Source organism: Empidonax traillii, unplaced genomic scaffold (genome assembly GCF_003031625.1).
Source record: "Empidonax traillii isolate 1590-97213 ecotype Southwest subspecies unplaced genomic scaffold, ASM303162v1 scaffold231:size1146757, whole genome shotgun sequence".
In the NCBI taxonomy this organism is placed as follows: Eukaryota; Metazoa; Chordata; class Aves; order Passeriformes; family Tyrannidae; genus Empidonax; species Empidonax traillii.
This window is the reverse complement of record NW_020955424.1, coordinates 926145-942406: the sequence shown is the minus strand read 5'-3', so window position 1 is coordinate 942406 and position 16262 is coordinate 926145. Positions and strand designations below refer to the sequence as shown.

At 38.8% G+C, this 16262-nt stretch overlaps 1 protein-coding gene across 4 annotated transcripts in view; it reads left to right on the top strand.

Annotated features, from left to right (window-relative positions):
* The window catches only part of LOC114059548 (regucalcin), an 85908-nt gene that overhangs the window by 32842 nt on the left and 36804 nt on the right, over window positions 1-16262 (top strand). For all 4 annotated transcript variants that reach the window (XM_027888114.1, XM_027888115.1, XM_027888116.1 and 1 more), the window contains 4 exons: window positions 1038-1120; window positions 10930-11087; window positions 12913-13103; window positions 15200-15411. In XM_027888114.1, the coding sequence (XP_027743915.1) occupies window positions 1038-1120; window positions 10930-11087; window positions 12913-13103; window positions 15200-15411 (644 nt within the window). The remainder of the gene's footprint in view (window positions 1-1037; window positions 1121-10929; window positions 11088-12912; window positions 13104-15199; window positions 15412-16262) is intronic.

The following is a 16262-nucleotide window of genomic DNA, read 5'->3' as shown; positions in this document are numbered from 1 at the left end:
AACGTTTTTTGCTTGATTTCTTTTTGCATTTGTGGTCTTTGGTGCTCTGAATTGTGTTACAGGAGGAAAATGAGGCGCACAGTCTTACTAATCTAAGGGTTGTTTTGAGTCTATGTAGAATTTCAAGAGAAACTTGTATATCTTTGCCATTCAGAGTTGCCAAGAAGAAATTTGTAATTCAAGTGAAATTTTACTGCCCAGGGTCCTGTTCTGTAATTATTGTTTAAAAAGAATCCTACTATCTTGTGTTGTGCAGAGCCTCAAATTTAAAATAGGTGGGGGTGGCAAGCTATTAAAGCATTGATATGTTAGAGTTATAATCAGTCTACTGATTGTTACATTATCTTGTTCTTGATTTATTTCACTTTAGTCTGTTAAACAATTTAGTAAAGTTACATTTTAAGTGTTCCTTGGCACACATCTACCTGAAGATCTTCCCTTTGTATCTGCAAAAAACCCAAAGCAGAGCAACCTTGTATGGCGGGGTCTTGTTTGTTTCTTATAGACCTGGGCCCATCTAACAGCTCCATACATAATGATGATTCATTGTCATATTCCCTGCGAGTCATCCATGGATCCTCTACTGAAATAACATTTTGCCCAGAAACGTCTAGATATCCCACTGTTTTTTTTGCATTTCTCATCAGCACACTTTATAATTGTTTTGTTCTTTAGAGGTTGTTTTGAGCACTTGCAAACTCTGTCCTCTGTTTTGCTCCTCCTTCCACTTTGTTAGAAGGGTACTAAATGAAGGAAAGCAGTCTGCCTGCTGATTTCTGTTTACTCTTGCTTGTATTGGGCAGAGCAGAATGTACCCATAAACTCAGTTTGCTGTGGTTTTATAAAGAACAAGTGGAACAGGAGGAGCTGTAATTAAGCCTACAGACTGCCTAAGAGTTTTTTTTTGCCCACGTCTTGTCAAAAAATTATAATTCAAGAGATTGGAATGCCTTGTGTTTTACTGAAAGAATTAAATGAATTGAAGTGAGCTATAATGGTCCTTTTTTATTTCCTTTTTTTTTTTTTTTTTTTAACAGGTCCTTCCACTTCCTTTTCCTCTTGTTCTAAATACAGGAGCAAGTCAAAAACACCAGCAAATGAACAAAAGAAACCTGCTGAGGTAAGAACTGGGGTTAAAAGGTTCATTACTGGTAGTTTTTAGTCATGTCGTTTTCATGTTTCTAAGCCTTGAAATAGTGAGATTTGAACCTAGTGCTGGTGACTGCTTTTGTCACCTGTCAAAGTCTCTGTGAACCTGTGTTTCCCCCACTGTGTGAATATTATAGGAGCTCTGGTGTTTGATGTTCCAAAATGGCTTACGGCATTTACAGACAGTAACGTGTAGTTCGTTCTTCCCCTGAAATTTAGTATCATTTTGAAATTGGCAAAAGCTGGAATGGTCTTACGATTTGAGAGCATGGCACAGAGAAATGGTTCGTGTGTATGTGTTTGGGAAGAATACTTTCTTTCTGCTTTAGGATGAAACAGCAAGAACACTTAAGTGGGCAGGATATGTATAAGTAGTGCTGGCTCAGCTTCTGCTACTTTGTTTTTTACTTTGACTTTTTAGTTTCAGTAAAGTTTCTTTTTGCTCTGCCATTTACCCCTGTAAGAACCCCAACACCTATCACGACTATCACTGGACCTGTGTTGACCCATTTAATAAATTTGCATTTATGCACAATGCAGTGCTCAAAGACCTTCTGTCAGCTATTCCACTGGTAGGCTCTCTTTGTGGAAGATTTCTTGGCTGTCTTGTCCAGGTTTTATGTTTGCTGTCTTAAGGGCTAAAGTCAGATACTAACTGCAAATAGGATAAGTATTTCTTGTAGCTCATTCCCCTTACTTGTTGTCACATTCCCTCTGAAGGAGTCCTCAGAATTTTAGTATGACTGTTGGTGCCTGAGGTTGCTGAATGAAGACTGACAAAATCCACTTTGTTTCTGTAGAATTTAAAGTTAAGTCCCAGAAATTATTGTGTACTATACCAGCATCTTTCTACCTGTGTGGTTACTGCTGTGCAAGGTTGCATGAACTATAGATCGTGCTCATATAGTGAAACCTATTCAGCAAACATACTTCATTCTTCTTTTCTAAATGCTGCTAACTAGATGGGCTTGGTTTGGCAAGAACAAGGAAAATGATACAGAACATGTCCTTTCTTTGGAAGCTTAATTTTTTTTTTACAGGTTAATTGAAGAAAACTCACTGATTCATTTCTAAAATACAATCTTACGTGTTTCAAAAAGGCAAAATTGGCTAGAACTAGCTCCATAGTGTTTTATTTGCACCACCAAGAAGGTTAAGAAAAGCCTACCATGCTTTTTATCTTTAAAATGTTCGTATGAGAATTATGGTTCTGTAAAAATTTTAGTCTTAAAAGAACTTGTGGCTACTGAGGTCTTGTAAGTGTCGCTCGTGTGTGCCTAGGCAGTGGCTTTGTTACTAGCCAAGCTGTGCAAATGGGAATTGAAGCACATACACTGCCATACTTCTTGCTGTTTCAGATACACCTCAGTGCTAGTCCCTTACCAATCGCTCCTTTCTACCCAGACATCCAGTTTTCTTCTTATATCTCTTCATCTTAGGCATTGTCCTGTTACAGTTTTCTTTGAATTTGCTGCTTTCTGTCTCTTTGTGCATATGTACCTTATAAACAGTAATTATGATGTGGTCCATGTATGTAGCATACAAATGTTCACTTTACATAACTTCTAGCAATTAAAATTAGGGGTGTTTTCAGTTCCTCCTTTTGAGATCATCCCTGATACTTTCTATTTTTCTGTTCTAAGACAAAATCTTGATCCCTTTAATGCTTGGAAATAAGAAACTTTGGGGAACAAAATCTGGAATACACACTTGAAATTTAAAAAGTGTATTTCATAACATAATCCTTTCAGTAATACTGGAATCTCTTTGTCATCTTTCATTTAAGATCCACCTCCCAGGAAAAAAAAAAAAAAAAGAAAGAAAGAAAGAAATCTCAAACTTTAGAATCTGTCCTCTTCTGGAGGAGTGTCCTGCATACAATATTTAAAAAAACCCTTAAACAAAAAAAAGAAGTCCTCTGGGGAAGCGAATGGAAGGGAAGGTGACAGTAATAATCTGTACCCCTTGTTCCTAAGACTTGTGGCTATCAGCAAGCACTCCTTCCAACCCCTTAAAAAGTATATGCTGGAGAGTGTATTGCATCAAACGCTGTTGTCAGCAGAGCATTGAACTGATTATTTATGCACCAAGTGGTAACAAGGGTGTAAAGCAAAGACTGAAAAGGGACCCCACCACACACCGTTCCAAAACTTGAGTTGTAATTCCACAAGCTTTTTGTAGTAATAGTTGTATTAATATCTATTAGATAGAAATTAAAAAGTTCAGGCTGACAGCATCTTTAGCAAGGCCTCTTTTTAACAAGTTGGCACTGCTCTCTTTTCATTCACCTCTGCTTGCCAGGCAACAAGCTGTTTCTTGAGTTAGTGATGCAGAAAATCTAGAAGGTCAAACCTATAAATAGCTGTTTGGGAATATTTTTGTTCATGGTCTTGATGCATTAATTTTTCTTTCATGCCAGCAGGCCTGGCTTTTTCAGTTAAATTGCGTATGAATACATGGGCTTTTTCCCCTTTCCTCAGCCATAACCAGCCCAACCTGAGTACCGAGGTTCCCTCTCCAAATAAAAGCTTGTGTTTGGTACTCTGACCAACAAGCAAGCGGTGAGTGTGTGTCACTTGCTTCATAGGACTTGTCTGTATATGCCACGGTCCTGCACTTGTGTGACAACTGGCTGCAGCTGAGGACTGCTCTGCCTTGAATTGCCTCCCAGGTGCTTTAGAATCAAGGTGGGTGTGGGAACAGCCTCAGTGGAGCACGAGGTCATCTGGTGTTACTGCCAGGCCAAAAAGTGCAGTGTTACAGTGTAAATGTCAAAGACTGTTCCCAGAGCCTAAAGCAATCCAGAAGGGATGTTATTGGGTTAGACCTGGGGTCCACTTACTCCAATCTCCTCCTTGGAGAAGAAGGTGAAAATAAGGCTATATATATGTACGTATATATATGTAATGATGCTTCTGCAGACTATGGTGCTTCTCTATGTAATGTCAAAAGCAAGGTTGCATCTCCTTATTGGATTACAATCTATCACTAACTACTGAGATGGAGACTTAAAAATTTTGTTATCCAGTTACCTTTAGCATTTACTTTGAATAAATAAGTTTTGTTAAGGTTACAGGCACACCAATAGTATCAAGTCATAGTCATTTTTGAGATCTTTATATGAACATGTTGACCACGTGCCATTTGTGATGTTGCCCCTCAGTGGATTAAAATGTAGACTCGGGGGGCTTGCAAGCCTAAACAGTAGACTGTGTAGGAGTAGCAGGATAGGAGGCATTTGGATGTCTGGCTCAGCATGAGGCCTCTACTTAACAGTTTCCTGTCTCTATGAAAGCTGCAGCAGAAAATGATGGCAGAGTAATGGGAATCATTTTTGCAGGGAAAACGTATTAGCTGGACTGTTATGAATGACTGACCATTTCTTCTCCCTTATGCTAGTGGGGTCACAAAAGTGTAAGAGATCTTTATGACACTCTAATTCATACTTTTTTTTTCGGTCCTGTCTCCCTCTTGAAACTGTAAAGAAGTAGTATTGTGCTTTTATTTTAAACCTTTCCCATGTAAGATGGCAGTATTTTACCTCTCATTGCAAATGGGGTTCTGAACCTCACAGCAAGAGTAGTTTTTAATCCCTCATTGCTGATTGGGACAGCTGTGTTATCATGTGAAATGCAGCTTGTCTTCCAGAAGTAAATGGTCTGCTTTCATTACTTGGGTATGTGAAACTCTTTTTAGTGGCATTGAACTACCACAGAAATCATACGTCTTGATTCTGAGGAGCACCCTGGAAGAGTAGACTCTTGGCAGGAAATGGATTCTTTTTGCAGTTTGAAAGTGGTTGGTTTTGGTCTGTGAATGAATGGGTGACATGTTTAAATCATATTGCTTTGCATGTACCATGCAGAATAAGAGACTGTTACTTTTTTTGTGTATGCTTATCTTAGAAGACTTTGAATTAACTTGTGTAACTGGCGAACGTGCCTTATCCATGAGCTGCTTTTTAGCCTACTTGGACTAGCTGTTTTTAAAAAGATAAGCTGCAATACTTTTATGTAAGTAAAAGGTTCAAACTCATTGGTTATTTTGAGATACTGTCTCAGGCTATTTGAACTCTTTAGGAAGAGGCGACCCAAGTGCAGAAGGGTGTGGAAAAGCTTGCTTGTGAAAGGGTGAGCTATTTTATCTTTGAAGTGAATGAGCAGGCATAACTGTAAAGTATGAATGGTCTGGAAACAGCAGAGCTACAGAGCTTCAGTCCTGCCTGTCCTTGTGATGGAGGAACTCTGGAGGAAAGGCGTCGGGAGGGGGGGAGGGCAGGATTTGATAAATGAGGCCAAAAGTTAGAAAATCTGTAGCAATTAAAAGGATATCCTTTCCATGCATCATGTAATTAGACTGTGAAGCTCGTCTGCTATAGGAGGTTGTTGAGACTATGAATTAAACAAGATTAAAAAAGGAATTGGACAGATGATAGCAAGTACAGATTTTTCTAAATATCTGTATAAATTAATACCCACTTTAAAAATTGATTGTTAGGATTAATCCCAAAATCCAAAGCTTATGTCTGATTAGCAAGCAGAAGGAAACTTGACATGTTCTTGCACATTCTTCTGGCTCATGAGATACTGTCAGAGACATGATGTTAGGTAGGGTTGATTTAGTATCCAATTTCCTGGCTTTTCCTCTACTTGCTTGTAAAAGGAGGCTAGGGAGATTCATGGCTACTTAAAAGAAAAGTACAATATTTCATTTGCTTGAGTCCTGGATAATCCATAAAAGTAGTTTTAGGGAGTAGGGATTTTAACATTAGGATTTACGGCATTGCTTGTCCATATTGTGTGAATGTTTGAGAACTGCAAATTTAATGCTACACTTATTCCTGTCCATCACAGCTTTTTTTTAACATTTTAAGTTTTTCAGTCCAGTTGGTATATGTGCCTGGAACTGTAGTTTCATTTCCATTTTAAAATTTTGTTGCTTTTTATTTACTTTGTTGCCAAAACCCCCTCAACCAACCTAAAACCTAAGCAAACCTGTCTTAAGTTTCCACACTTCTCTATAGTAGGGTGCCTTATTTCTGAAACTTCATGTCCAGATTTTAACGTATTAACAAGAAAAAACTTTACTTCTCCAGGGTGACCCCACCAAATTCAGATTTTGGAGCTTCATCTCCTGTAAATGAGCAGTCTTTTGCACAAAGTGTAAAACATCTGTACAAAGATTGAACTCTTCTCAGATACAATGTTGCTATATGACACTTGTAATAGGTTATATTGGAATTTAACTCTTGTTATGTAAAAGATGATTTTAAGTGTAAACCCGCTGCTCTATGTGTTACAATTTTGCCGAGGACCTGTACTTCAGAGTTACAATAGTAGACTAAGCTTTAATGCTTGCAAGTGCTTACGGGAATCAAAAAGTTAATAGATCCTTTAGAAGGAGAATAAAAAGAAATTATTTGACCCTCAACGTGTGAAAAAACTCTTGTGTAATTCACACTTTACTGTTTCTGGAGCAGTCGGCCTTCTTAGTCCCTAAGCAATGGGCATGAGGAACTGAAACACCTGTTGCTGACTTGCTGGGGGTTCTGCTGGGTGCAGGGAAAGCCTCAGGACTGAAGCAATTAGAAGCAATCCGGGAGTCGTGCTTTGATTGTAACAACAGAGCAATTAACCCGGCATTTACTTAAGCCTTGGAGGTGTGGTTCCTAGTCATGGCCTAGACATCTGTGGCAAGTGGTTTATCCTTGCTGGGAGTTTGTAAGCAGTTGGTCAGAGGACCCGGAAGCTCAGTGTCACAAGAAGAAATACAAGTTTTCTTTTTATTTTTAAAAGACGGCACAATCCATGTATTTGTCCTTACCTACGCATTTGGGCAAGACGAGGTGAATGAGTAGTGACGTCAGTCATCTTCAGTAAAAACTTGCAGAGGGGTACTGGAAAAGGTATTTGACTCATATTTTTTTCTTCTCTTAATGTGGTTTCAGTTTTGCAGTAGTCACGAGCAAAAGGTGCCTGACAGTGTGTGCAGGTCTGATGTTTGAATTGCTCAAGATAGGGTTTGTAGGAGGCTGTTGTACCATCAAGACCCATTCTCTGTTTTCAATGCTAGTATTTTACTGTAATTCCCTACAGCTTTACTTGTATTCTCTCTGAGATCTTTAGTGGATAAGGATACTTCACGCTATAAATAGTGTTCTTTGTTTCATAGTCTTGATTTATTCACAGAGTAAGCACAGCAGGGTCCTGTGAGGAAGATTATATGTTGGATTTTCATAGAGTGCTTCCAGAAGGAGTTTTGAGTTCAAGTCAGACTGCTTTTGGTGAAGCATTTATAAATGGATTCTAAGAAGTTAATTTTCCTTGCACATACTCTTCTAACATAATTTCCAAATAGGACTCAGAAGTCTGAAAAACAAATAAAACATATGGACCGTTTCTTCATTGCACAGCTCCATGATATCATTGTTGCTTGGTGTGTTAGTGCTGTGGGGGGGAGCAGATTTCTGGAACATTTTTGTAGAATTTAGCTTTCAGAGGCTTTAGAGACAGCAGTGTGTCTCTGCAGAGGTGACTAGGAAGTTCTCATTTCCTCAGCAATTCCAGGCAGACTTTTACTGCTTAGCAAAAAGCTAATCTTGACTAAATGGCAAGATCTTCTTCTTCTAGACTTAAGCCTCAGTTCTAAAGCATGAAATATGTAATAGAAGTTCTCATTGAGATGGTTAAGATTAGATTATGATGACAATGATGACTTAAGCAAACACATTTCTGATTGTTGTCATTCACTGAGTGCTGCACTGTTGTCAGCTGAAACTAAAAATTCCTGGCAGCAAAATGAAATGGCAAGTTCAGACCAAGCAGTCTTGCATGGTAGGCAAGGCTAAAACTCTGACTTTTCATGCTTTCAATTGCTAAAAGTATTTTTAAAAAATCCCACTGTCACAACAGCAACTACTGTGGAATGCTCACAGTGGTGGGGTTCACTTCAGTGTGTATGCAGCTCTGCTAGCTGTGGTCGGTTGTAGCTCAGCTCTACAAGACCCTTCTCTGTCCTGGTAAAGAGCTGAGTCTGGTCTCGAGGAGTGATGTGTCTGAATGGGAATACCTTATTAGGTAGACTTGGCATGTTCATTTTTTAGGTATTTTCTATATGTGTGATATTACAGGTATTAAAGTTGAAGGTTTGTGCTTATAGTAAGAAGTAGAACTGCTTTTGAGTGACTGAATGACAACCACTGCATTTCATGGCCTCACTGTAAGTGAAGGTGGTCCTTGCCGAGAGGAGAGTGCGAGCTGTGGAGTGGACTAGCTGTTGTTCTGTGTGCACAGTAAAGGAGCTGCATTGTTTTCAAAGAACTGTCCAAAAAAAACCCAGCCACGAGGAAAAGCTGGCTGTCTAAATTCTAAAGTGTGCGTCTGCTCTTTGTGTAGATGGCTTAGTTGAGGCTGACTGCTGAAGTATAATTTACTTGATTTGTCAGACAACTCTTTTGGGTCCCCTGGGTGTTTTGATTTACTTCCACAACAAAGGAAATACAGAGTGAGTATTCTCATACATTGTCCTGTGAGAGTATTTTACTGTTGGAAGACCCTGCTTGGCCACACGTGAAGAAATGATGAATGATGAGAGCTAGAGATTGTGCTGATTCCAAGTGTCTGCAAGAAATCTTCAATTGGACTTGTCACAAGTACGAATAGGCAATTCTTAGGAAGCCTAAGTCGAGTTTTTGGATCCTTTAAGGTTTAAGCAGTTATGTGTTTACTGGTTAAATTTTTGACCTTAAGTGGTTCATGTACTGTAAATTTTATAAATCTGAAGTGGAGAACTTAATATTGCGGTGTCATGATGGTGTGGTCACTACTAAACAACAGTCAAAAAACCCCAAAACAAGTCCATGCTCCAGGGAGTTTGTGCTCTAAAAATAGAGATGATACAGTTCACATGCATAATGGATGATCAGATTTGCTGCTAAGCAGTGTAGTTAGAATACTGACGCCTTTAATAGCACTTTTCACGTAGTGTTTAAAAAATAGTAGATTTGATATGAAGTACTCCACTTCTATATTCTGTCAGTGTCTTAAAAGGTAGTTTGTAAAGCACTTAGCTCAGATAAGTTCCAAGGAATATCTTTTCTGATAACTAAACCAGTCATTGCACTTCCCACTTATCAGACTTTTTTTTCCCTTCTGGTGTTCTTTGGAATTGTGCCATGTTAGTGTTTCTCGTAATCATGGCTCTGTACCTGTAACGTAGAAAAGTAAGATGCCTTTTAAGTGGCATAAATAATTTAATATTTTATTTTTGGTGTGTAGACATACTGCTTGGGAAAAAAAAAAAATTCTTGTAGTCTTAATGCTTTTGCTCTTGTGATTCAGATTGTAATATAGGTCTCCTAAGTACCTGAGTTTTACACAGAAGGCAGCAGTGAACAGTCTGTTATGAACAAAGGCAGATAACACATTAGTCACAAATATGAGAGCCTTGAGTCTGTGATTTTTGAGTTCTCTTGGTCAGCTTGCTCTTCTGGCAGCCTGTGTGAGATGTAGGAGATAATGAAGTAACACTGAGTTCCAGGTCACCAGCAGCCTATTTCAATACCTGTTTTTAATACAGAGCCTTTTTTAAAAAAATATTTACTTGATGATTTCAAAGAACAGCTGAGAATTTTTGCAGTAGGCATAACCGGTCTGGTGCTGTCAAATTGAAAAGGGTACACGAAGATATTTGGCTCTGAGATTATTTTATTACTCTTCTGGTTATAAAACTGAATTAGTAAGAAGAGAGTTCAACCTGTCACAGCTTACTGCAGGGATATTTCCCATTTCATTTTATTGCCCTTGGAGGATGTGATTTCTCATTACGATAATTCAGTTAATTAGTTGTGATGTCTCCCTAACACCAAGCCACAGTCACTCTTTTGCTTTTATCAACATTAAGCTAGTGCAGGGTATCAGTGGGGGAAAAAAATCAAAAACCCATGAAGGATGTATAATGCCCTCTAGTTAAATCGTATGCACCTGTAGTAGGCAGACACTAAGTAAGTCTTGAGATGACTGATAATCATGCTTATGTGCTTGTAAAAACTTAATCCTCATGAGACAAGAGTCGAATGTTATGGCTGGAGATTTGTCACTGGTGGGTTTGCTTTGTTTGAGGGCGGCGTCTCGTTGTACAGGTTTGCCAAAGGATGCCGGGGCTGGGTTGTGTCGCTCTGCCTGCACTGGGACTGCTTAGGCACAGAGCAACACGGGTCTCATGTTTCAGCAAAGGCAGCTGTTCATCTTTGATCTTGGAGATCCCAACCACTAAAATTTCAAGTGGTTTTAATAAATGAGCAAGTGTCTGTGCATCAGTTTTACCATGGCAACTGCTCGTAGCCCATGATGAATACAACAGTTTAAAGTAGCTAAACTGAATGAAAGTAAAGGATATGCTACCTTGTAAGTAAGTTGGTCTAAAGCCTACAGTCTGGCAAGTAGGATAAGTTGATTGAAAGTGATAGGGTGAAGAGTCTTGAATCAGATGTAGGCCTCCTTTTCCCTCTTCCTGGTCACCTGTTACAGCCTTCATCCTTCTGATTAGCTGTTGGGCAGGAGCATGGTTTTGAATTAGTATAAACCTCTTGTCATAATGCACCTAATATGCTAAGAGTTATTAATATAGGTAGTTTCAAATTGACCTGTTTGTGCTGGTACTCTCTAAAAAAATTTTCAAGTATGTGCATTGTTTCTGTGTAGATTAAAAAAAATACATACTGCTTTCTTTAGCACAATGCTCTTTCTCAAATCACTCTTTTCCCTCTCATGTTTCCTTCAGGTGTTCCGCAAGGATCTCATTAGTGCCATGAAACTACCAGATTCTCACCATGTCAACCCTGATGAATACTATGTCTTTGCGGACACGTGGAAACAAGAATGGGAGAAAGGGGTTCAAGTTCCAGCCAGTCCCGAAACTATTCCACAGCCTTCTCTCAGGTAATAGTGATCAGACACAGATCATGTGCACAAAACGTCAACTCAGAGGAGATGGTCTCTCAAGAGCAGATTGTCCAAATGCAGTCAGCTTTTCTCTGTTGTTATATTTAAATCTTCAATGCAGCAGCCTTCAGACATGTTCTTAAACCACACAAGTGCCAGTTTGGAAAACATGTCTGTGGCACTTCAGCCACAGATCTTGTTCTGTCTGTGCACTGTTATAGTATCTACATTGTGAATTCAAAAATATCTCTTTTTCCAGATTAAAAGCTGTTTTTTCATTTGAGTATGGTGAGTTGAATAAATTACAAATAAACCCGTATCTTGTACATGTTACTTAAAAGGTTTCCCTATAAAGCTTGATAATGTAGAGCGCTAGGCATGCAGTAGTTACTGAGACCTGCTAAAGTTACTCGTTTGTTCATATAATTTAATTTTGGCTATTGTTGCCAAAGCTTAAACACTTTACGTCTTCTCTCACCACAAGTGGCTCCTTAACATCGTAGAAGTTCAGTGACCTCAGTTTCAGGAGATAGATGAATAGTTTTTTGTTCTCTCACACTGTACCTAGACTAGGAAAACATATCAGTGTAAACCTGCAACATTTCTGTGCATGTTTCAACATAGAATTGTTATTACCAGCATGGTCTTCAAGACAAAGATGAATGAATTGTCCAGTGAAAGCGCTGATGCCAGCATAATTTAATTTCCACTGAGGCCATTGTCGGTACCAAGTTATTAAAAATAAATATATTGCATCTTATACTAGCAGTATTATATTAGAGGGAAAAATTGCTATAGATTTGGCTGGACTAGAGAAAAGAAAAGCTCACAAGGGAATGAAAGGAAAAAATGAGCAGGGTGAAGGGGGAGGAAGAATGGCAGAAGAACATTGTTTGTATTAACATTGACAACCCACATTGTCCAGTAAGAATTATGCGGGATACAGCTTGACTGATGCTTCGTCCTCTTTACTGCCTTATTTTCCACGGTTTTTCTCTTTTCCTTTTCCTGTGGAAGGTTAGCTCCAGATATCATGCAGAGCTACTCTTGCATGGCACCACTCCATTCCATATCTCTGGATTCCTTTCATTATATAGGGCCTTTTGCATTGAATTCAGAGAAAGATTGACCTAATCTAGTTTATTTTTTCCATGCCAAAATCAAACTAGTCAAACACTGAGTTTTATCTCTGAAAATAATTGAGAGACTGAGAATACAAATATTTTTCTGCCGTGTTTCTTGGATGATTTTTCTTTCCCCTTTACATTTTTGCTTGGCATTGTAATGTTTCTTGCATAACAAAAATTGTAATGTGGATTTGTAATGTGGATAAAGCATCATTTACAAAAGAAGTGTAGACTGTGTATCCCAAATGGAGAGCAAGGATTTTTCCCACACACACAGACACTACAGTAGAATAAATTAGCTTTCGTGAAAAAGCTGGTATTTTCAAGAAATCAGTTGGTGAGATTTCCTTCTATCATTTAGGAGGAATATAGAACAAAGATTGTAGGGGTTTTGTGATAATACTTTCTGTGGGTTTCAGAAATGCTTCATTGCGATAATAGCATTTGTTAAATTGAAAAACATATGCACAGGCTTACATTTTAAAAAGGATTCTGTATTTGTAGCAAACCTTAGAACATTTTGTGGGAAAAAAATGACATTTACAAAATCTTGTCTCCTTAGCCTGGCTACACTTACTGAATAGTTTAAAATCTGTGAAACACCAGGTTTCTTTGCACTTATAGCCGATATTTCATGTCTTTTGAGGGTGGGTCTTAAAAAGCTGTAACTATTTCTTGTTTTATTTTCACTCTAGGGTTGTAGCAGAAAAAGTGAAAGAAGTACTGTATACACGACCAAGGAAATACATCCACTGTTCCAGCCAAGAACCCACAGAACCAGGTTACATCAACATTTTGGAATTAGCAGAATCTGTGTGCCGCTATGACTTGGATGACATGGACATCTTTTGGCTTCAGGAGCTAAATGAAGAGCTTACAGAAATGGGTAATTTTACAACACGTTCTAATTTTAAAAGCAGCTGTTAATTTCTGCTGTTTGAATTGTAGTCTGCTTGTGAGATCTTTTAACCATTGCTGAATGAGAATTGAATGCAAATGCTAAGAAAAACAGGAGGTAAAAATGCTTAAAGTAAATTACTTGCTTGATCTGTTAATGTTTTATATTTTACCTGTTGGGCCTAAAAACTTCTTTGCATCCAAAATCATGTGCAACTTCTGCAGACTGAAGCGGGAGGGAAAGAGCCCACAGCAGGCGAAGTTAAGACTTCAAAAGTTAAAGGTGTTTTTTTTTTTTTAAGGAAAGCAGATGTTTTAATTTCTTCAGTTTGAACGTATTATTGTTACAAACTCAGAGTTATGAGGAGCTTGCATGCTGGGTTCTCAATAGAATAACTGAGTTTCACACTTGTTAGCCCATTTAGAATCAGCTAAGTAAACATTCTTTTTCCGTGTGAGTTGTTGGTATAGAGGGCTATGAGCAGGAGTGAGTTATGTAAAATAACCTTGGAATTATCACTAGAATAACCAAACTATGGTGTAATAACCTGTATATCTAATATTCTTCCATGGGTGATTGCAGATCCTTTAGGAAGGACAGGTGGACAAAAGAGGGAAATATTTTACATCACCTGGATTTGCTGTTACTAAAAAAGGAAGAATCTCTAATGATGTGGTAATCAACTGCAGTGTTATCTGTAATAGCTATAAAATAGTGGTGACTGAGATCCTGAGGGGAGTGAGGAGAGGAAGCACTTTTTCTGGTCCTGGATTTTAGGAGAGCACGTTTCTACTTATCCAGGTAACTGAGAGATGGATTTGGGAGGCCCCTCTGAAGTACGGAAGGATATGGATGTAAGAAGTAGAAGCCAGGACAAACTTCCCAGGCATACAGGAATGCTGTTAGCAAAACCTGTCAGCTTTTCGGGGGGGCAAATCTCCGTCCATGGAGATTTTCAAGATCTGACTAGACATATCACTTGAGCAACAACCTTTGCTGGATTTACTGTTGACTCTGCTTGGAGCCAGGGACTGGGCTGAAACCCTCCAAAGGACCCTTCCCACCTGAATGATTCTGTAATTCTTTTAATTCTGGAAGTGAGAAAATACTGGGGCATGAGAGAGAAGGGTTTAAGAGCAGAAGGCACTTTTTAACTGCAGTCATTTATCTTTTCTATCTCCATGTTTATCGTTTGTAATGAGGATTCAGAATTAGTAGCCTTAGTTAAAATATTATAGCCTCTGCTATCAATGGTTCATGAATGTCCCAGCAGTCAAAAGTCTGAGTAAATTGTGAGCTGTGAGCATCATTGTTATTTTTGGCAGATATTTTCATAAGATGCAGTTGGGAGATTTCTTATAGCTATGAGCATTGTAGGGTTTCTTCCTCAGCATATGTCCTGAAGCTGCAAGCTGAGGACCAGTCTCACAGCAAATCCTTTCTAAGTGGTCCTGCTTATGCTGAGTTTGATTAGTGGTGAGTGTATATAGCATGACTAGTGTTCAAGTGAACAGATAGTATGGATTGCAACAGTATATTTATCTGCTATTCTATTTTAAAAAATGTAACCAAAAAAATAGAAGAACTTTTCATAACTGTCGTGCTTTGATCACTCAAGTAGTGTACTAGGTAGCACTGGGTGGTACGACTTCTGTATTGTTATAAGATATGAAGTATTCTTGGTAAGTTTTACTTCTTAGGGAGTTAGCCTTCAGAAGAACTTAGTGTGTGGGTTTTGGATGTCATTAGTGTTTCTTAAAGTGATGGAAGTGCAGGAAGGGTTGTATGAGAGCCTTTACCAGTTATAGCAACTGCTGTCTGTCTTTTATGTTGTAGTGTTTTCTTCAAGGTTTGATTTTGTGGTTTATGTACAATTTAAACTTTTACTCCAGTAGTAGTTCTACTTATATTTATAAAACAATGCTACAGTTAGACTGTGAGTGAAAAAGCTTTTCTATTTTTCTTTCATTTTTAGGTGCTCTGTCTACTGCAGTGGTTGCTAGAAGTTGTCTTTTTTCTCTTCCTGTTTCTCTGACTCAATCAGAAGCACCTGACTGCCCTCTAATTCCTTTTTGGTGTTGTAGGATGTGGGCCCCTGGATGAAAACACAATGGAAAAGACAATTGAAGTGCTGGAACGGCACTGTCATGAGAATATGAATCATGCCATTGAGACTGAAGAGGGGTTGGGTATCGAATATGATGAAGATGTCATCTGTGATGTGTGCCGGTCCCCCGACAGTGAAGATGGGAATGACATGGTGTTTTGTGACAAGTGTAATATTTGTGTCCATCAGGTTAGTGCCTGCAAGAAATGTTGACACCATCCCATGGTCTAAGTTTACCTAGGCAAGTGTGGAATTTGAACTGGTATTAAATGTTAATTGCAGGACTTTGTAGTTTTCTACATATGAAGCATCGTGCAATACTAAGGTGAATTTTTGGACCCTAACAGTTACAGTAGATTAAGTGGCCTAGCATAGTTAATAAGTGGACAGCTGCAGTCTAACAGGAATGCAAAATGTGTTTTTGGGACTTGCAAGTACTTCCTCTGTGACCATAAGCAATTTTTCCCATTATGACTAAACCTGCTTATGAAGATAAACAGGGCAGGAAATACTGGCTTGCCTATTTGTGAGAAACCCAAAGACCACTTGATTCAGGACTGTCCAGATTTAGCCATCTTAAACCACACGTGGCACTTTACAGAGTGATTTTTTTTTAGACGGCATCAACACCTGCAATAACCATGCTCTTGATCTGAATGTTGCTCACATTTATAGTGTTTCAGAAGTAGCCAAAACTTTACACTGACTGAGCTCAGTGTAGTCAGGCAGAGGTATCAGAAAAGGGATATGAATCCTGTGGTTTCTGCGCATCCTGTTCTGCAAAGGGGTTTTGCTATAAGTTGAAAAGAGACCGAGAAGGTTTTGTGTTTTTTTCTTTTTCTACTGACTGCGAGCAGTACTCGGAAAACATATCTGGCTGAAAAAGGACCTGTCATCTCCTTACTCTCAGTGGGCTGGCTGCCAGCCCAGCTGCTTTCCTGATCTGATTCACCGTATGAAGCAGCCACGTGAGCCTGAGTTGCCAGTAAGGTGGCTAGTGACAGGAGTAGGACCGGCAGCTGGGCTGCCTGCTTCAGTCC